At 40.4% G+C, this 21,774-nt stretch overlaps 1 protein-coding gene across 7 annotated transcripts in view; it reads right to left on the bottom strand.

The window, feature by feature from the left end:
* RNF38 (ring finger protein 38) overlaps window positions 1-21,774 on the bottom strand; it is a 118,230-nt gene that overhangs the window by 16,041 nt on the left and 80,415 nt on the right. For all 7 annotated transcript variants that reach the window (XM_048503021.1, XM_048503022.1, XM_048503025.1 and 4 more), the window contains 2 exons: window positions 3,154-3,347; window positions 1,181-1,391 (listed from right to left, as the gene is read on the bottom strand). In XM_048503021.1, coding sequence (XP_048358978.1) covers window positions 1,181-1,391; window positions 3,154-3,347 — 405 coding nt within the window. The remainder of the gene's footprint in view (window positions 1-1,180; window positions 1,392-3,153; window positions 3,348-21,774) is intronic.

Below are 21,774 nucleotides of genomic sequence, written 5' to 3'. Positions count from 1 at the left end.
TAATATCTTCTTGGCTTAGGCTGCTTTTGTGCATCTGATTTTTACGGCTATGTGTCAGCTTTTAATGCTGCTTCTTGCGTGTTTTGTTTATGCCCTTTTAGAACTGAAAGTTTGTAGCAGAAAAAAAGAACAGAAGACAAGTGTCCAACTGAACAACTAGACTATGTAACATGGGAAAATAAGGTTGGCAGAATTGATGTGTCAATTCTAAGTTTGCAGACTAACAACAAACTCCCATATTGAGATGACTTTTAACCAGAACGGTGTGGTTAATCCTCAAACAGCATCTGGTCTTTTTTATTGAACCAACGGGTATATAACTAGTTAAGAGTACATGTAAATATTTTGTATACCTTTGTTACAGAAATGCACAGACTATACAACACAATGAAAGAACTTACCTCACCAGAACACGCAATGCACTTAAAACGTTTCTCAGTTATAGAAAGTTTTGGCTCCTCTGCTAAATTCTCAACCTATGTGCTGGGGCACTCTGACATGCAGCGAAGTGCTGCTTAATGCGGTGACAAATAATTTGGGCCCAGCATATTCGTTAGGTAAGTGAAGGGCTGTTGCTCAGTTGTAGCATACCTGAAGGTCCCAGGTTTGACTCCAGACGTCTTTAATTAAAGGCTATCCTACAGAGCGGTCCATTGATCACTCCTGGTAGGTGATGAGGACATCTTGGATGGGTAATTTCCCAGTATTTTTCCTGCCTCAGCAGGGAGAGCAGTGCTTTACTGAGCTCTATAGCCAATATAGCTTTTTTCTTAGTCTTTTTGGTATTTTGTGCTATAACAGCACAAAGTTTGGGTTAAAAAAGCATTTGTTCTAATGATTCTACTTGGTATAAGGCTGCTTTGTTAAGTTCCTATTTATCCATGCACAAAGAGGGCAGCATGCAAACTGCCACGTCACTCAAGTTCCTTCCAATCACCTTCTGCAAACAGCAGACCATTCTGCCATGTTCTTGCATCAAGAGGTACAGCATCAGACTGTTATTTCCAGTGCACCCTTCACCCCCACACAGAGAGTACTTTCTCTGAGGTGGTCAGACACTTGGTGTTCCTGTACCCTTGAAAACCTTCCCTGGGTTGAACTGAGCCTCTACTTTTTTTCTTAAGTGCCTCATCCATCAGGAGCCTCAATCGCTGTTTCAGCTTTTCCTTGTTTCTCATACCTGTTCATGAATGTCAACCATCACTGCGTTCTGCTGTGGTGGATGAGCAGCTGGGTGCAACATACGGGGCGATACATTCGGTGGGTGGAAGGCTCGCGGTTCTTCTATTGCTTGTTGCTGTCCATAGGCGAGATGGTAGTTCTCATCTTGACTGATGGAATTAAGTCGAGACAATCGATCTCTTCTTGCTCTCTGGCGTCTAACAGGAGGGCTGTAAATAATCAATTAGGCAGGGTATTACAACCATATACATGGCACCTTTTGACAGATAAAAAAGATACTTTTCTGAAGTTCATGAAGTCATATTAAATGTCTATAGCCAAAACACGCTGAGTATATTCATACTACTGTCCTATGAGGCAAACAGACTGTTCGATGGTAACTCTTTAGAAACTGTAATGAAGCTTGAATATGCATACCATTGGGACTTTCCGATTCCAAGGTCACCCTGGAAATACAAAAACTTACTGTATTCCCACTAATTTCTGCACAGCATAATAGTGAAAAATGAGCTGAATTTAATGTGTACTTGAGAGGCCAAAGACTACAGGTTTTCCCCAGCAGGTACTGCTTCCACCTGGTAAACTTTAAGAGACTACTGCATGGATTTGGCTACTTCCGCTTTGCAAAATCAAGGTTATTAAAGAACTCACTCAGGAGAGAGGGGTTCCAAATCTCAAGGCTTACTCACATGACCTTGAAAGGCTGTGGAGACCACAGCAGCATAGACTGACTTCCTCTTGTATCACCACAGGCTCAAAAGATCAGAAGAAACTACACCTATATTGTAAAACATGTGACTTTTGAACCCACAGCAACATAGGCAAAAGGCAGTCTGTGGAAATCAAAAAGTGCAGATGCTAAAAGCTTGGGCTGTCAAGTGAACGAGCTCCTAGAAAGATATTAAAGTGAACCACAGAGGTACAGGGGAAAGTATGCTGGTCTTGGGCTGAGAAGATCTGGGTTTAAATGACAAGAAGTGCCAGACCAGCCATTATCTCTAAATCTAACCTACCTCACACGATTATTAAACTAAAAAAACCCGGATAATCACTACATGTGCAGTGTTAAGAACCTTGGCGTAAGGTTGGGACACAAATGTGAAAGGGAGGGTGGGAAGGAGACCAATACAGGGTGAAGAACCCCTTGCCCTTCATTAGAGCCTCACTTCATTAGAGCCTCACTGGGGACATCCTGCTTCTCAATCTGTACAGCAAATACTGCCAGGGTGTTTCAAGCCTCACCTCTATAGTCACAAAGGTCAAAAGAGAAGAAATGCAGACAATTTCAAGATTCTGCAAATGCTTCTGGTTTCCCTAATGCCCAGAGCAATTTTAGCCACAATGATTCCTCAGCTCCCAGTAACAGTAGCGGTAATTTACATGACCACCACCAAGACTAGCCTGATACATATTTGCCTTAAAGGGTTTTTCCTACAGATGATCTCAGCCAGGAAGCTCAATGACGTAGGGGCTGGATTAATCCTCTGCACTTTTTCGTCTAGCTGACCTTACAGAGTTAATATGAAGATAAAATTTGGGGGGACAGGACGGGGACGGGACGGGACTGCATATAAGTTTGTGTGAGAAAGGAGGGAAAAAACTGTAAATAACAATTAAAAAAATCTAGACCCAACTAACTTGGGAGTCCAGAAGCAAAATGTAATGCTTACTAAAGGAAAATTATCTTCTCACATATGCATCTGTGCAAAATAGATAACAATTTATTTTACGTTATGCCTACAATATAATGACTGAGTCAAGATGCTACATTCCTGGCAAAAGCCCTCAAGGACTTACAATACACCTGAACATGCACAATAGGAAGGACCATACTACCATATACCCAGCAACAATTTTTTAAACTCCAATAATAATACATTTGAAAGCTCAGAACATCTTTTGAAACTCCACAGCTTCTCAGATTTTGCCACTGCAAATGTGGCCAGAAAGATGCGCCTAACAAATACTTGCCTTCTTCTGTTGCGCGCCGGTGTGTTGCATCGTTCCCCTGAGAAGTGATGTTGGCTTGATCGAGCTGAAGGAGGCTGCCTATTTGATGTCATCTCCCATGGTCGCATTGGTGGTGATGGGGCTGGTGAGGCCACTGCGTAGTCGAAGACTGAATGAGAAAGGCGCTGTCTCTTGGGACTTGGGCTGTCTTCACTCTGTGCCAAAGTAACCCAAACCACAAGTTATGAATATCATAGCATTTATTACAACTTCCATTTCAGCAAGAGGATGCAAACTGAGCAATACACATTTTCAAAAGACAACAAATTAAACTAGGAACGTCTAAGGCCCCTTCCACACATGCTTTTGATCCACTTTCAATGCACTTTGCAGCTGTGTGGAATAGCAAAATCCACTTGCAAACAACTGTGAACGTGGATTGGAAGTGCATTCTTCTGCATGTGTGGAAGGGGCGTCTGTCTTTCATCTCTTCAGTAACGTACTGTTGCTTATTATCCATGTTCTCTATGGCTTTCTCCCTCAGAGAAAAGTAAAATTGGAAAAGAAAGCTAATGGTTATCCCTAGAACTGGGGGCAAAAAGGTTAACAATGGGGAATCAATACAACACAAACTTACAACTGTTTATTATACAGAATAAGGTTTGAAATACGCTTCGACAAGCACACATTTTATGCCCAACAGACTCCAGGTTTGTGAATGAAAGAAGCTGCAGCCAGATGGAGCTCAAACAGGTGCAACCAATATCAGCTAGATGTGCCATTTCTACTGCAGCCAAGTTCTGTTCTGCTAAGTTAGCTTTGTAACATCGCTTACATTCAATTTTCTTGTTATTACAATATTTGCAGTCTTTGGAAAATACATAACCAAAAGTAGCTTCCATTTATCAGTTGGTGGATCCCTGGGAAGTCAGTGCCGCTTCTGAAAACAGAACCGAGCATCACCCATATCATACACCAGTTGGGCATGTTGCCACCATGGGAATGCAGACCCACAAAAGGCTCGTGCCCTGATCTCTAGCACCTGTGGTGGTATCAGCAGCGCTCCTGTTCTTTAGGTTGATGAGAACAATAAAAATTTTAAGTGGGGGGAAGCAAAGTTGGTCTCATGTTGATCAAATAAATGCTGACAAGCCTGAAATCTACTCTGCCAGTGTCGTGACTACTGCTCATCCATGCTGCCACTTTTGGGAGAAAACTCATCTTTTGTAGAGATGTGAAGGCCTGCAAAAAAATCCAGAACATTTCTGGGAAATTTATTTTCCCCATGGTCTCCCCCCACCAAATTTGGGGGGAGGGGGGAATACTGGGGAAAAAATCTCCTATGAAATATTTTCTCTTTTAGAAGCAGTGAAATGCTTTTAATGATAAGGTAGGCTTGCTGTAGATCTGTATATCAGGTCTGAATGTGTGGTTTGGGATCACACTTATCCCAAACAGATGGTTCTGCACACTTGGGGGACCCCACAGGTCTGCAAACACAAATCTGACATAAAAAAACCCTGCTGGGGGTTGAATTCTCCACAAAACTTTTTTAAAAAAGCATTCTATGCACTAACACAACAAATGGACTTATCTTTTGTAATGGTGGTGGCTGTTGCTGCAGGGATCTAGTTTAGGCCTGGCCACCAGTCCTGGTGACACCTAGAGCTGCTCTGGGCCTGGCCACAGTGGCAGTGGATGCCTGGAGTGGCTCTGGGTTCAGCAGCAGCTGATGTTGAGAGGCTCTGAGCCTGCACAATGTGGGGTGGACTTAAGGAAGGGGGGATGGAGCTATAATGGGGAGGGGGAGATGTGATTCCCCTGCAAAGCCCCTTCTGCACATGCAGAATAATGCACATTCAATGCACTTTGCAGCTGGAGTTTACTCTGTGAAATAACAAAATCCACTTGCAAACAATTGTGAAAATGGATTGAAAGTGCATTATTCTGCATGTGCGGAAGGGGTCTCACAAGTCTCCTAACTGCACAGTTCTTAAATCCAAGCTGCATTTCTGTAACTAAAATATATCTAATCTTCATGAAGTCAGCATATAGGGCTTTTGTTGCTGCTCAACTGCTGAATGTGTCTGCCTTCAGTTGTCCTTTTGACCTGACTCTTCCCTTGTGGCTGACCTTATCCCCTATCTGAGAAGCCACTGTGACTTGTATACTCACAGACGGAGGAACAAGCAGCTTATTGCCCTAAAGTAGAATACAGTGAATCAACTTGCAGTTCTTTCAATTGTGCTCGTAGAAAACTAAGGAATAATGACGTTTAAATCCCTTAAAGACGTCACATATTGCAATGCTGTGTGCCAAGTTATAAATGATACATTGTATGATGTTAAAGCAGTTAATTGGCTTAGACTTGACAGGAAAGTAAGTACTATGTATATTTCAACCCTGCACAACTTTTCCAGGTCTTTGTTAAAAAGACCCCCCCTCCTAAATTTGTTAAAATGTGTTAAGAAGACCCCCCCCCCCTAAATTTGTGACTCCTAAATTTCAGGAAATTTTATCTCTGTAATCTACAGACAAAGTTCAATTATTATTTTATGCTCCCTGATGTGCAAAAATCTTGTAGATCTAATCACCAATCAGATTTCTCACCTCAGTATTAATTACAGTATTGGGGGGTTGGGTTTTTTGCTGGGGGGAGCATTCTCTAGAGCAGGGGTCTGCAACCTGTGGTTCTCCAGATGTTCATGGACTACAATTCCTATCAGCCCCTGCCAGAACGGCCAATTGGGGAGGGGGAGATGTGGCCATGCTGGCAGGAGCTGATGAGAATTGTAGTCCATGAACATCTGGAGAGCCACAGGTTGCAGACCCCTGCTCTAGAGCAGTCTTTTCATTCAGAGTATCAGATGTGTAGAACACTTTTCCTTAAGTTTTACTACAGGTATTTATTCTCACTACCATTGAGTCTAATGTTTACCAAAAATGAATATGGACTGATGCTAGTACAGGGGTTGCTGTCTTCCCTCCCAAGAGCATTGCCCTTGTGCGTTCTAACAATGTAATGCCAAAAAGAACATTGATGGTCCCCAAAAATTTTGTGTGAAGGACACTTACCCTGAAGAGCAAGCATTTCTGATTTAGACGTAAGTGAACCAGTCACATTTTTATCCCGACCTCCCTCCAAGGATCTAGGGGTAGTTAGTTGGTGCAACATTTGCCTTTACTAAAGTACAGATGCTGCCCTTCTGTGATGACAGCAGCTAAGAACAGACTAATTGAGCAAAATATCAAAAACATAAAAAATTGGATAAATATCAATCATTTTTTTAAAAAAAATAGAATTTTTAAAATTTAAATTGATTTTTAAGTTTAAATCAGATTTTAAAAATGTAAACTGTGTTTTAAAGGAAAATCTATCTAGAGATAGCTTTTTGTTTAAGATACATTATAGCCCAAGGGGTTGTTCATCATGAAATAAGGATTGGTTTTTAATTATGTAGCATAAGGCTACATAATTATATTCATGCGATGTTTACATTTTTTGGTAATAAATTCCATCGATTCATTCATAATCTCATGCTCTTCCAGAGGATTCTGTAAGATCATTTTGGGTAATTTTTCTAGGCAGAAGTTATTATCACAGATGCTTGGTTTTGCTGTTCTCAAAACTGTGAATTTGCCTCTGTCAAGATGCCTCTTCTTCAGAGCAAAAATGTTATAAAATAAACATACAGAGTTGACAAAATGGTCTTAGTTTCTTTGCAAATCTATGCAGATGGAATCAAACCCCTACCTCCTAAGTGCTAAGTTTCAAGAAGTTCAATCAATAGAAGATTATTTGGAGTGGAATAGATCCGCACAAGGAGCTAAGTGTGAGGAGGGAGGGGCATTAAGTAAAAATGATAGTGAAAGCTTTTGAGCAGAATACTCCGCAAGTCTTGAAATTTTTGTGTATACAATCTGAGGTTTACTATATTATTCTCTCTTTGGAGGAGAAAATCTATCATGGCAGCAGGCTGTAAAAGAGACACAGTTTGGGAATATTTTAACAAAGTTCCTGTACCTATGGGGAAGGCAGGCATGCAAAATGTAAACACTGCAACAAAGAAATGCAAGGCCTGGTGCCCCAATGAAACTGGGGACAGATAATTACGACATTATTGTGAGGTGAACAATCTATGTATTCCTATTAGTATAACCAAAGTAGTCATTTTTGTGATATAACTGTAAAAATAATCTGAAGAGTTGTTTTTCTAAAACCGATACCTTCATCTGACTGTAATTAACATTTTAACAAGAAGAATGACTCTCTACATAGAAAATTAAGATTTCAATTGAGTCTTGCTGCCATGATTTAAATTGTGATTTGAATCCACCCTCAGTTAGAGATCCACAGACTTCTCTGCCCCAAATACACTTATTAAATATGTTTCCTTTCTATCCATCAAGGCTACACAAGCAAACATAATAAAACAATTTGAATCGCCCTTCTGCTGTAAATACAGAAACATCAGACGAAAGCATAATGGCACAGAAATGCGCCAGAAAAGTAAGCACTTATCCAATTCCCTCCACAGAACAGACTACGGATTCCCACATTAGAGCCTAAATTAGAGCCCCTTGGGGATTGGGCGGTTTATAAATTTAATAAATAAATAAATAAATAAATAAATTCTAATAAAATTGAGAGCACCATCCAAATAGCCATTGGAAAGTCCAAGTCAGTACAAACTGACTCCCAGCTACCATGTGCCAGTTTTCTGAAAGCATTTTTATGGGACCAGAGGGCTGCAAAAATGGTGATGAAGACTGGAAAGCAAGCAAGAGATGTAGAAAGAAGGAAAAATGCTCAGTGCAGACAGGAAGGTTGAAAAGCAGCACATAAGTAGATGCTGCTGAATACCCACTGTCACCAATACTCAAGGTCTCCAAATAAAACTTCCATGACTTTTAAAATACATAAATAAATATAAAATAAGTGCCAACTAATATTTGTTCCCTTAATTCTTTCCCATGTGGTACCTGCCACCAGGAATATAATTTTTTTTTAAAAAAAAACACCCGTTATCTACTTTTGGTAGTGCATACAAACGTATAAGGCAATGTGGTCCTAAGGAAAATAGGATGGGATTCCAATGTTTTTTTCAAACAATGTAAGATTTTATTTATAACTAATAGGTAGTGTCGAGGTTTCTGGCAAAATATTTACAAAATCAAATCAAATCAAACTGAGATAACAAATATTTTGAGAGGCTCATTCAACATAAATTCACTCTGATACTTTCTGACAGCTTCTCTCTCTTCTCACAGTTCTCTCAGACTCTGTCTTTATTTCGCCTAACAATTTATTGAGGCTCTGACTTTCTCTGTATACACTCTGTCTTTCTGACTACCTCTCTCCCAGAGCTTTGATACTGTATGTCTCACTCAGAAACTCTGACACACTCGCTAGTGTTTGCTCACACAGACCTTTGTCTCTCTCTGACTTGCTCACACAGAGCTTGGACTCCCTTTCACTTGCTCACACAGAACTTTGGCAGATTCTGACCAGCACATATGTAACGGACTGCAGTCATTATAAAGTTACCCATTTTCCTTTTTCTCGTTCACATGTGTGCCTTTCACCCATTCAGGAAGCAACTGGAGCCCATGGAAACAATCCCTGTTGCTTTTGCACCTTTGCACAGAGACACTTCTCTCTTTTTAAGTTTTCGGCAACACATGCGTAGTTGTGCAAGCATACAGAAATGAACCTGCACAGCCATGCCAATCATCTCACAATACGATCGGCTGCACCTGCGTAGCTGCACATGTGCAACACACACACACGCCCACACAAAAGGGGACCTCCCTGCAATGGCCCGGCAATAATGAACTCATGAACATGTTGCTGTAGATCAGTTATACTCACTGCCATGGGGAGAAAATGTGCTTGGGGGACTTTGTACCCTGTGAGGCGCTGAGAGAATCTGCCTATAACCTGCTACACGGAATGGCGGGCAGGCAGATTCTCCCAGACAATGGATGGTGTGTAACTTGAAGCAAACATGTAGAAGGGAGGGAAATAAAGTGTCTCCTGCCTGTGGAGTTAACGTGGGAGCGCCTCCAGCCCGGGGTTGTGCAAAAGGATCACTGGTTTAACAATCTTCAAAAATCCCAGGTTGAGGGAAATAAAATGGGACAAACTTGTTTTGGGAATAGGACCTGTGCAAAGTCCCCATATATATACCCCCAGCGGTTTATGTAACATCCTACAGCTATGATGTTTGGCTTGCGTGGATATCTAGGCTCTGTCGATTAGATTGCGTGGAATCCACCTTTGATACACTGGGTCCTTTCACTCGGAAGTCCTGTCATACTTCGCCATGCTCACACAGAGCTTTAACTCTTTCTGACCAGAGTTTTGACACTCTCAGTCTTTCCACCCCTCACCACTGGTTAAGGGAGAGGGAAGTGTCAAACGCAGTTGTGGTGTGGTGAAAGGGTCAAACGTGTGCAGAAAAAGAAACCAGCAACTTCTCTAGGACAGCATAAGCCCCTTAGGTTTGCTCCCTGTAGCTTGGTGAAATGTGTAATGTTATCTTCTTTTTTGGATGTAGCGCAGTACTTTCAAACTGCAAAAGTAAGTCTTCCCATTATATCTGAGGAAGGGAACTCTGACACACCACAGCTCATACTGGAACCAATGCTGTTTAGTCTGGGTCAGGGGACTTCTGTTTTGCATAGCTTTCTGCATTCAGCAACCTCTTTCAAGTAGCTTGTCGGTAAAATTGTGTTTTACATGTGCAAAAGAAAAAGACACAAAACTGCTACTCAAACTGGAACCCTTACAGGGACAGTGGCTTTCGAACAGTCAAGCTTTTGCACGGTAAGTGTCGGTTTTCTCAGTACTGCACGGCCATATAAAAAGAGCTCATGTACAACTTACAGTACAATCCTAAAGACACGTTACTCCAGTCTAAGTCCATTCATTTCGATGGGTTTCAACTGGAGTAACTCTGCATACAATTGTGCTCTCTCTCCACTAGACATTCACTCAAAATTGAAACTCACTAAGTTCAACCTCAGACTGCTTATACTTGCAGCCCCCGATATCTGAGACAGTAAAGGAAAGTTTGTATGGTCTTATTTTCACGTGGGGAAGAACTTGTACAAGGAGATAGAGAGGTTGCCATGTGAAAATCTAGGAAGTTACCATTAGAGAAAGCATTTTCTCATACAGCTGCTCTCATATGAACTGCAGCAAGTGATGCACCACAAGCAGACTTTTCCACCTCAAATATTTAACACGTGATTCAACCTTCAATTTGCTATTCTCCCCCCCTCCCCATTTTTACGCCATCTCGTCTTCTAAGGAGACATCTTAGGAAGGCCAAAAACGTAGAATACAGTCTAATGGGGACCAAGGAGAATTTCAAACCAAATTTTCTTCTTATTATTGTACTTCAAATATTCTGATAATCAGTGGTTCGCAACCTTCCTAATGCCGCTTTGGGTTGTCGCGGTTTCTTCATGCGCGGCTCCTGGGTTCCAGCTTCCCCCCAGCTGGTCTTGTTGCTCCTCGTGGCCTTTTCCCCTTTGGAGGTGGCCCTGGTGTGTTCCATGAGCGACGGAGCGAACGTCTGCCGCTCTGGTGAAAAAGAGGAAGTCGCCATCCTTCGCCTCATGCGGGGGGATTTAAAGGCAGAGGAGGCGGGGGATTTAAAAGCGGAGGGGAGTCGGAGGAGCAATGGAAGCTCTCAGTGGTGGTGGGGTTGGGATTGCGATTGGCAAAAAGAAGAAAAAGGGGGAAAAGGTAGATGGAATTAAAGTGGGCAGTTACACTTGGATAGGCTGTGCAGATTTTTCTCATCTAAAAACTGGTGGAAGAATTGCATTATGTTTAATAGCAAGTTCTAACCATCATGCTTATATTTTTATTAGTTTTTTACTTGTATACTCAAGACAGTGACATACAAAATATACAACCTCATCTGGATGAACATGCTAGAGCAGTTTCTAAGGATTTGGGAATAGCAAATTCAAAGGTTTTCCAAATAAATTCCAATGGTCTATGCAGGTCAAGGGGGAGCTAGAACGGATTCCTTTTAAATACAAAATGCCATTTAAGCACAAAAATGTTTTTATAGCACACAAAATATTTTCAAACCCTCATACAAAACATCATACACTTTTGATAATGGTCCAAATAAATAACAGGTTCAAGTGTTTTTATTTTCAATGTTACATCAGCATGGAACTTACAAAATATTCTAGTAAAAAAAACCCCTGCAGAATTTTAAGAAGTGTTAAAATGAGTAAACTGAGAGTAAAATGAGTAAACTAAGAGAAAAGTTTAAGCCATTCAAGACTGAGAAGTTTCCAACTCAGAGATAAATGCGGAAACATCCACTGATAAAGTTTCAGATGCAGTACACAACACTGGCTAGAAACAAGTTGTCAAACTTAAACAGACTTTGCTAGAAATGTGACAAACCCATTCAAAATGCATGGTATCTATCACGCTAATCCAGCCATTTTGATTTGGCCTGTTCAAACAAAGTGCCACAAAGAGAAGGGAGTAAGAGAAGATTGTCCCATGGAAATGGGTTTGCCACGTATTCCAGTTTAGGCAAGCCAGAGCAAACTTCTTGAGTTTAGGATGGAAGGGAAAATTTTGAACAATCCAGCCCTATTCGGCAGCTTCCCTAATGACTGTGTTATTGCTGTCTCTGCAGAGATACAAACTCAACACCACAGCAATTATAGCCCATATCATCAACAGCATCACAACTGAACGAACATGGGACGATAACCACCAAACTGCTCAATTACTACTCCTCGAGTACGAATTTTCAACTATTTCTGAATAAGTCCTTCAGAGGTTTTCTAGTGCATCGGAACATCAGCACATCTTCAAACACAACAAAATGCAAACTGACTACTTACTTCAGCTAAACTTGCACTAGCAATAAGTACTGTAAACTGGTCTGGCTCCACAGTATACCCTGTAAGACTTCTTGCATAAAAACAAGAACCAGAATATATTGCTCTGCTGCTCTCATCATGCATAATGCTAACTTCCATTCTCCTAAATGTACCTGTGACTGCTAGCACGGCAACAACAGGCACAGTTAACGTAGTTACATTAGCTATGTTATATTTGAAGAAAGAGCATATCGGAGATCTTTCTTTTCATTTCAGTTTTACACATCAATGTTGATAAAGCTGCTGCATCAACACCTTCAGAAGAGAAGCAACATCTGCTTCATCTGGACAAAAAGAAACCGCTGAAGCCACGAGATGAGAAGACGGATGAGATGAGAAGATACCCAGGTCCTGAAGAAAATTTAGCAACCAGAATTTAGGAGAAACAGGCACTTAATTAGGCTTAAACTGGTAGATGTTTCTATAAAGGAAACAGTCCTTCATCCTTGGATGGATGTGGCACATGAACCAAACAATGCTTCTACTTCACAGCTGCTGCAGCAACAATTACTGGAACTTTTGAGGGGATTTATAAACTAAGCTCTTGCTGCCAACAGACACCTGGTTTTGTATATATACAATATACTCTAATCACTGCAACAAACACTTTCTCTGGAAAATAAAATTGGGCACTACCAAATAAATGTTTATCACTCAAGGAAACACTGCAATTACTGACATCTAGCAATATATTTCCAGCTTCTCGGATCAATTTCTAGCCCTGTTACAAATTATTTTTTAATTAATTTGTACTCCTCCTTTCTCCTCAATGGGTGAAAAACCAGCATACAACATTCTTATCTCCTCTTCTTTTATCCAGGAACAATTCTGTGAGGTAGGCTAGGCTGAGAGAGAGTGTGTGACTGGCCCATGATCACTCAGTGTTCTATGACACAAGGCAGGATTTGAACCTGGGTCCGAGACTAGTTCAACACTCTTAACCGCTAAAATCACACTGGCTGTTCGAGCTTTCATACCGTAGTAGACTGACATGAAGCCATACACAGCACAAAGCCATACATACCTGCCATACACCCCCACCATACACCACATTGCTTGGAAGGGGTAATCCACTTCACCCACGGTATAATCTCTTAACGCATCATAACATTAAGAGTATCAAATATTCTGACACTTCATCACCATCTTATGTGCAGAGTGTCACTGCCTGTAAAAATGCTCACGCTCCCTGCTACCTAGCCTCAAACTTGCAGAGTCAGTGACAGGGGTCAATACTTATGGGCTGACCAAATATTTTCAGATGCTGGGGTGAATACCTTTGTACCTTCAGGATCGCATTACCCCATATGTCCCTGCTTGGCCTCTGCATTCAGCGGAGGCCAATTTGCTGGTAGTCCCCAGCCCCTCAACGATGCGGTTGGCCTCCACGCGGTCCAGGGCCTTTACGGCTCTGGCCCCAGCCTGGTGGAACACTCTTCCTCCAGCTGTCCAGGCCTTGCGGGATCTTGGTGAATTCCGCAGGGCCTGTAAGACCGAGCTGCTCCACCGGGCCTTTGGAGAGACCAGCCGCTGAGGAAGTGTCCCCTCCTGTTCTCCTTACATCAGGGGTCCCTTAACATCAATGGGACCCACCGTCCCTCCCCCTTGGGAGGGTTTTAAATTACGGGTTTTTGCTGGACGCAGTTTTATTGTATTAATTGCTGTTTAATGGATCTTACGTTTTTATAACTATAGCTAGTGGAGCTTATGCTATTTATTTGTAATTTATTCATTTGTTTTTATTTGCTCCACCTGTTTTGGGGGGTTTGGTTCTGGCTATATCTTGTGGGGAAATTCTTGTGTTGTACACCACCCAGAGCCCTTAGGGGATAGGGCGATATATAAATGTGAATAATAAATAAAATTAATAATAAATAAATAATGTCTAGGATTTTTCCATTTCTTCCTATGGAAAAATGCAAGTAGGTATTGCCTTGCCTTATGCATTCGCTTTCGTGAAATTTGAGAGTACAGCTGAAATCTTTTCCCTTGTGATTTGTAATCTTTCACTCCCTCCTCTTTTCCCACCAGCCAATCATATCTGCTCCCTATGTCCCTTTTATCAGGATAGACTCCACGGATTATCAGCATTTCAGCTTCTCTAAATTCCTGCTAAAGCTTTGCCAGTAGAAGGGTGGCTGTAGTGAACATCAGCAACTGTCAAATCAGGTTCTGCCAAATCCAAAAACAGAGGGCAACATCAGATAAACACACTTATGACCAAAAAGGTTTAAAAGCCCAGAATTATTTTGACAAATATGAATTAATAAGCCTTAATAGAAAATAATGAACAAAAAAGAAAAAGACACACTCGTCATAGAATCTTTTTCTTGAAGACCAAAGTCCCACATTCCAGCAGAAGCCATAGGAAGGAAAGCACAAATGTACACCATACACACACATACATACCACATGCTCCCCACATATTCCACAAAGGGTACATATGGATTCCACACTTGAAACAACTGCATATGGGAAAGCATTTATATTTCCTGACCACGTAAAAAATAAAAGTTAGCAGATCCATATAAACAGACAATAGCTTGGATCCAGAACAGCATGCTTACAGGCTCAGCAATTTAAGCTCCCAGAGAGCAATTGCCTCTCCACTGCTATGCTAGTCCAAACTCCCTTTCCTGGGGGCCAAGACATCATAGGGGGAGTTGCTGGAAGAAATAGTGTTGTTGTTTTTTAAGGGAGGGTGTTGTTAACAGAAATAGTTTCAGGGATTTCAGGGAAAATTGCTGGCAGAAATAGTCAACCCCGCAAAGATTCTGGGTTTAAAATTACTCCAAATTTATTGTGCCCTGGTTTGGATAGTTTTGTGCTAGTCACACCTCATTAGATCTTGGAAGATAAGCAGGGTTGGTTGGCCCTTATTTGTATCTGGATGGAAACCCAACAAGAGATAACAGGGTCGAACACAGAGGCAAGCACCTCTTTCCTATGAAAATCCACAGAGTTGTCAGAAGTCAGCTGTGACTTGATGGCCAAAATAAAATCATCATTTGGAGTGAAATGAATGTTTGTATTATTAACATTCTTGGAGAGATGTCTGTGTGTTTACAGGTCTAAGTCTGAAATCAAATATTTATTCCCTGCAAGTTCCAGGCATATATACTTTTGAAGTGCCTTTCAATAAATAGTTTGAACAATAATCAACATTCTCAACAGCCTAACACAGACAACTGACCATCAATAAGAAGTAATCCATTCATTTCATCATAAAAGCCTGTTGGAAGAGCAGATAAAATGTGGATCTGTAAAAGGAGGGAAAAAAGAACAGCCGTAATAAAAACTCTGGAGGAAAAAAATCAAAAACCTTAGCAAGCTTAATGCCAGTCACACCTTCATTCAATACCAGTAACGAATCAAAGATGCAAATATTTATACAACAAATCCAACAATAAAATCAACTTCAGCAAAACACAATATACTTGGGCCAAGTTGAGACACTGCAGCACACTTTGTTTCATTGTGCAAGATTCGCCAAGATCAGAATAACCCAATCCGCCATTACTCCACTTCTATACAATCATTTAACCGACGCCTTTAGGATTCCCTTAATCTTAGATAATCTTGACCCTTATCTTTGCGAAAGCGTAGCAAAATACCTCTTAAAGATTATAGATGTAACCCTAGATGGGTACTAAGCATTAGATTGCTAGCATTGTAATGACAATAATGTTGGTTTCACTAACCATTTGCTACTGATATATAGTGCCCACCTCTGCCAGTATCTTATAGGTTTACAGTCATCCAAAGTCAAACAACCAGTGGGTGACTTATAGAAAAATGTCATAGTTCTACTACTGGTTGCCAGTTGGTATAATAATTGAATGAAGTGGCAACCTATTAGAGCCAGACCAACAATCCATCCATTTCCTTGTCCCCTTTCCTTTACCTGTTACCTGATGTCACCTCAACAATTCCTGTGTTTTATAGTAAAACTGTTAATATTGTATGTTATTATGATATCTAGGCTCTGTCGATTAGTCTTCTGTCTGGTCTGCAAAGAAGTATGTAGGAATGGCACCTTTGATGAGTCCGTTTGGACTATACTATTGATAAGAGTCTGAACTGCAAACGTTACACACAGGACTATCACTATGTGTATATGTTTGACGTATTTATCTGTTTTTTATGGACAATTGTTTTATTGTAATATGGAATGCCAATAAAGGCCTAAATTATCAAAACACAATATATAAAATTCCCTGCAAACAAAGCTAAAATAATTTTAAAAAAAACCCTCCCTCCACTACACCAAAACTCAAAAGCAGAAAACAACTTATACTATTACAGTGCAGCTACTGAAAATCTCTTCAAAGAGAACTGGTTCCAAAGGATAGCCAGAAAAGAAGATGGGATGGGATGGGATGACCACTGAGTCACAGATAAATGTACTGCTTGCATACCCGACTTCTCCCTCATGCGATACCACACTGATTTAAAATGGCTTGAACTCGATGTTGATGGGGAGATGACAACATGAACAACATCTCTAAGTCCCACAGTAAAAGACAGTGGAGGAGATGCCTGATTCTTCATTTAATCATTAAAATTTACCTCCATTCAATTAAAAAAGAAGCCTGGAGAATAATACATGACTAAAGTAATAGAAGCTTATCTTAAAAAATATAATAAAAGGAGCTTAACCGCGGGTGTCTGCTCCGCTCGACAACCGGAACCTGAACCTGATTTAAAATGGCTTGAACTCTATGATGTAGGGGAAATGACAACATGAACAACATCTCTAAGGCCCACCTTAATCAACAAATAGGAAAATGCAGTCATTTAGAAGCACTGTTCCCAAAACATTTAATACCTGGTAAGTAACAAGCAAAGTTTTTCAGCGTGGATTTGGTGTATCCAGTTTTATCAGCAAGGTGCTGCAGCTGCATTCTACATCGACTGAAGTGTCCAAACAGTCTTCAGAAAAGGCCATTGTACTTTTGGCTGCTGATACCAGAGCATGGTTGAGTGCATCCAATCATGCCTCTCAGAGAAGGGCCAAAACTGATGCAGCAATGGACATTGGCTGGAGAAGGGGTCTGCAACCTGCGGCTCTCCAGATGTTCATGGACTACAAATCCCATCATCCCCTGCCAGCATGGCCAATTGGCCATGCTGGCAGAGGCTGATGGGAACTATAGTCCATGAACATCTGGAGAGTCGCAGGTTGCAGACCGCTGGGCTAGAGACACTATGTGCCAAAGAGAAATGTGTGCCTTTGTTGGGGGACAGAACTAATACAGCACTGAATTTAGTCTTCAGTGGGAAAGTGCGATCCCTTGCAGAACAGGCTGAATACAGAATCCTTTTTTAAAAATGTTATAAAGCATGCAGAAACATTTTTGTAGAAAAGAGAAATGTGTGGAACTCACTTACAGCTGTCAACATCTAAAACCTACTTCATCAAAAATTCTGTTTAAAATTCTCAAACTTAAAAGGAACTAAATATAGTATTTCTTTTTCTTTACCCGTATAACTACTGCTGTCACTTACTGTCCCGGGCCTTCATCTCTATAGTCCAAAAAAGACACTTCATTTGCTTCTAAGTTTTGCAGGTGATCTATTATGTATCACCATTATTGCGTATTATGTTAGTTTGTTCATCCATTCTGTGAGATGTGGAGCCTGCTCTGCTACCCTCCTGCTGCAAATACAATTTTAGCTGAATACACAATCCTTGACTGAACCAGGCTACAAAGCAACAGCACCTCTCAGCCTTATCACATAAAAAACACCACACACAAATTAGGGAAGAACAGATTGCTTACTGCTTCCCCCCCCCCCTTTTTTTTTTTTTTACTTGATGAGGTTTGCACGCTCAGACTGCTTTCGAGGAGCTGTGGACTATGACAGCTTTAATGTACAACAACCTATGACATTAGATAATATTTCTTTGAAACAATGAAGACACATACAACATATTTTCAAGGATTTGTTTATACATGACTAATTTTGCCACAATTAATGTGGCACAAGATCATCATGTAACTGAAGAGATTACTATGAGAGTACTACGTGATTGTGTGATGCTTGCTCCTCCTGGATGCTTAAATCTGATTTGGGGGGGGGGGGGCTATTGGACCAGGTCTGGGAGACAGTAAATGTCTCCCTTGAAGCAGGTCAGGATGCATCCTCTCCTAAAGAAACTCTACTCTGAACCCAGGATTGTTGAGTAGCTACCATCCAGTCTCAAATGTATCATTCTTGATCAAGATGACTGAATGTGCAAGTGGCAGTGGGGCAACTTCAGGAATTTCTGAATAAAGCTGATCATTTGGCTCCATTCCAACCTACTTTCAGGTCTGATTCAAGAATTGAAATGGTGTTGTCAACCTGGTGGTTTGTCTACAACAGGAAATGGGCAAGTCTGTTAACTTTTTCTGAACTGCTCAGTAACTTTCATACCATCTATTATGGATGGACCACCTTTCAGGGTTGGGACGCATATTCTGCATGGTTTCGGTCCAATCTCAAATATAGATTTCAGAGTACGGTGTCAGGGGGCCTCTCGCCTACAGGGTCCTTCAAGTGCTATCCTGTTCCTTTCAACCTTTAAGCAAAGAAGCTGGGAAAGGTTATCCAGGGATTTTGGCTGAGTTGCCACCAATATAACGATGACACTCAGATCTATCGCGCACTTCCAACAGATCACAGGTGGCTGGAGAGTTTTTGGATGGATGAGGTCTCACAAACTGAAACTTAATCCTGACAAAACAGAGGTACTACTGGCAGAGGAAAAGTTTCAGCCAGGAGATCCTTGACCCAACTCATGTTGCATGTCCGTGCAGCTAGGTCTAAGTTTTCAACTAGATGTGAATAGAGGTGAATGGGAGATCAGGGTGTTGCTTGTATTATTGATATGTGATCATCTGTTATTGTTTAATTGGCTTCTTTTTACTGTCCATGTTACATTTTGCATTCAGATGTCTCTTAATAACTGCACCCCTGACAGCAGGCACCCCCTCAATTTCCCCAGATTTTCCTTTTCAATCCACCCCCATCCTGCCAATGCTTGTTTTCTTTCTTTCTTTTATTCTCTCAATGCCTAATAAAGGTTATTATCATCATCATCATCATCATCATCATCATTAAATCCACCTTCTTTGGCATGGATGTAAAGGGAGAACCTGAGGTCCCCAGTTTAAACATTGAAAGTGATGCTGTTTCAAGGTGGGGGAGAATCCACCCCAAAATAGCATAACTTTCAATGTTGCTTAAACTGGGGACCCCAGATTCTCCCTAAGGTGGATTTAAAAGGAGAATCTGGGCTCCCTAGTTTAAACACCATTGAAAATAATGCTGTTTGGGGGTGGATTCCAGCATCACTTGTTTAAACTAGGGAGCCCAGATTCTCCTTTTAAATCCACCTTAAAGGAAGAATCTGGGGTCCCCAGTTTAAGCAACATTGAAAGTGATGCTGTTTTCCCCAATTGGGGGGACTGGATACAACACCATAAAATGTTTTCATAGCAGTAATAAAACATTTTGAGAGCATTTTGAAAATGTTTTCAAAAATATATTTCTGCTGTGTGGCAGGGCCCATTGCTGTGTTCCGATTTGTGAGTTGGGGCATGTTCTATAATGTGATGGTGACTTTGAAATGACCTGGTAGAAAAAATAATTGTTTGGTCACGGTGGGAGAGGGTGGCCGCCCATGGAGGGGGGGGGGGCATCAAACTCAGGTTTTGCCCAGGGCTCCAGTTTGCCTAGGTATACCACTGCTAAATATTCATTATTTTAATCCTACACAATGTACCTTACCCAATCTTTCCACTCTAATTTGAATTCATTTACAGATTTATCCATTATATATCCTGTCAACTTTGCCAGTCCCACCAAATTCCATAACTTTAGTTTGCCATTCTTGTACGTTCAGAATACTTGATAATTTCCAACTTCTCACCCAAACAATTCTGGCTGCTGTAGATAAGTATCTCAATCTCGTATCTTTTCTCACCTTGCTTGTCCACAAAACCAAGTAAATATGATTCCGGTTTTAATGTCGACTTTTCATTAAATATCTTTTCAATAATCATTCAATTTGTCGCCAACACCATTTTGCTTTTGTACAGGTCCACCACATGGGAAAAGGTGCCAGTGTTCTCTCCCTGTTTCCAATATTTATCTGATCCTCCTTTCACTCTAGGTAGTTTATGAGATGTCATATATCAATGATAAATACATTTTGTAAAAAAATTATTTAATATAATAAGTAGTAGAAATTGTAGAATGCATACCTTTGGACCACACTTTTCCCCAAGTTTCTAACTTCATATTGTATCCTAAATTTTTGGCCCAAATTATCATAAACTCCTTGATAACTTCAGTTTCTGTGTCTCAGGTTAAACCAACCTCATATATTTTCCAAATCAGGTGTAAATCATTTTTACGTAATTGCGTCTCTAATAAATTTGCTCCAGTTTTAAATCCAAAAGACTTTTTATTTCTTTAGAAACGATCTTTTAACTGTCTATATAACCACCAATTACATCTTCCCTCCTGCAGTTCGGTTTCCTCTTGAGTTTTCAGTTTATACACTGCCTTTCCATTAACTGCTTATTCTTAGAGGAAATCTGTATAACATAACCAGTTAGATTTTTATTGAAAACTGACTATGAAATAGCGCTTCTTGTGAACATACTCAGAATGGCATACAATATTTTATAATATAGTATCAGAGGGAAAGCCACAATGTTATATTCCGGGATTCTTTGTTTCAAAGATTTATTATTAGACAATGGAATTCTAAATTTTTCAGAGTAACACAAGAATTACTCTTAATGTAACAGTGTCATTTGTTCAAAAAAATGTTACAGAGCCTCCTTATTATGCTGTTCTTGTTGGAATAACAGTAACAATACACAAAGTTTTTAAACATCTAGCACTATGAATGCTGTTTTAATTAATGTTTTACGGTATAGCCTATTGGTTTTATCTTTCTGTCACAATGCTGTTATTTGAAGTAATTTAATCTTTGCCTTCTCTATCACACATGCCATTCTAGAACGTTTTGCTTATTTGACAGTCAGTCCTATGTAGAATTATGCCAGTCTAACTTCATTAACATCAGTGGATTTAAACTGGAGTAACTCTGAACAGGAATGTGCCATAAATTACATCAAAGATCACAAAAGTTCTCATGGCTAAGAGGTTTCTATGACACCAGTGGAGGCTCAGCCTTTCTCCATATACAAGACTGGCTTTATAATTGTGTTTTAACCACTTTATGAAAAGATCCAAGTGCAGAAAACAGGAATGTTGCCAGCTTTAAAATCCAAGGAAAATACCCAAGACATGCTGTTAGCAAGTTGTTCATAACCTGGACAGAGGCAACAGATTATTATTATTCAGAATTCACCATTCCATGCACTATGACACCTTCTTATCATAACAAAAATGAACAAAATAGATCTACTGAGCACAGAAAGCTATCATCAAATGAGGTTGCCGATACACACACGCATCTAGGGAAGGGAAAATGATAATCCAGTAATTTACATCCTCTCTTTCCAGTAAACCTGTTTTTTTATGTTCACTAATTCAGAATGTACTTGGACTAAGTGTATCAAAAACATTCATTTTAACATTCTTTTCTGGGGTTAGTTGTGCCCGTGTGCATTTTTTTAAGCAGTCAAAAGGTAGTGATTACACCAGTTCTCTCAGAGTTGATTAGGATATAAAACTGAAAGGTGCTCAGAT

Source organism: Sphaerodactylus townsendi, linkage group LG07, assembly GCF_021028975.2.
Source record: "Sphaerodactylus townsendi isolate TG3544 linkage group LG07, MPM_Stown_v2.3, whole genome shotgun sequence".
Lineage (NCBI taxonomy): Eukaryota > Metazoa > Chordata > Lepidosauria > Squamata > Sphaerodactylidae > Sphaerodactylus > Sphaerodactylus townsendi.
Note: the sequence above shows the minus strand (reverse complement) of the source record. Positions and strands in the feature narration are given on the sequence as shown.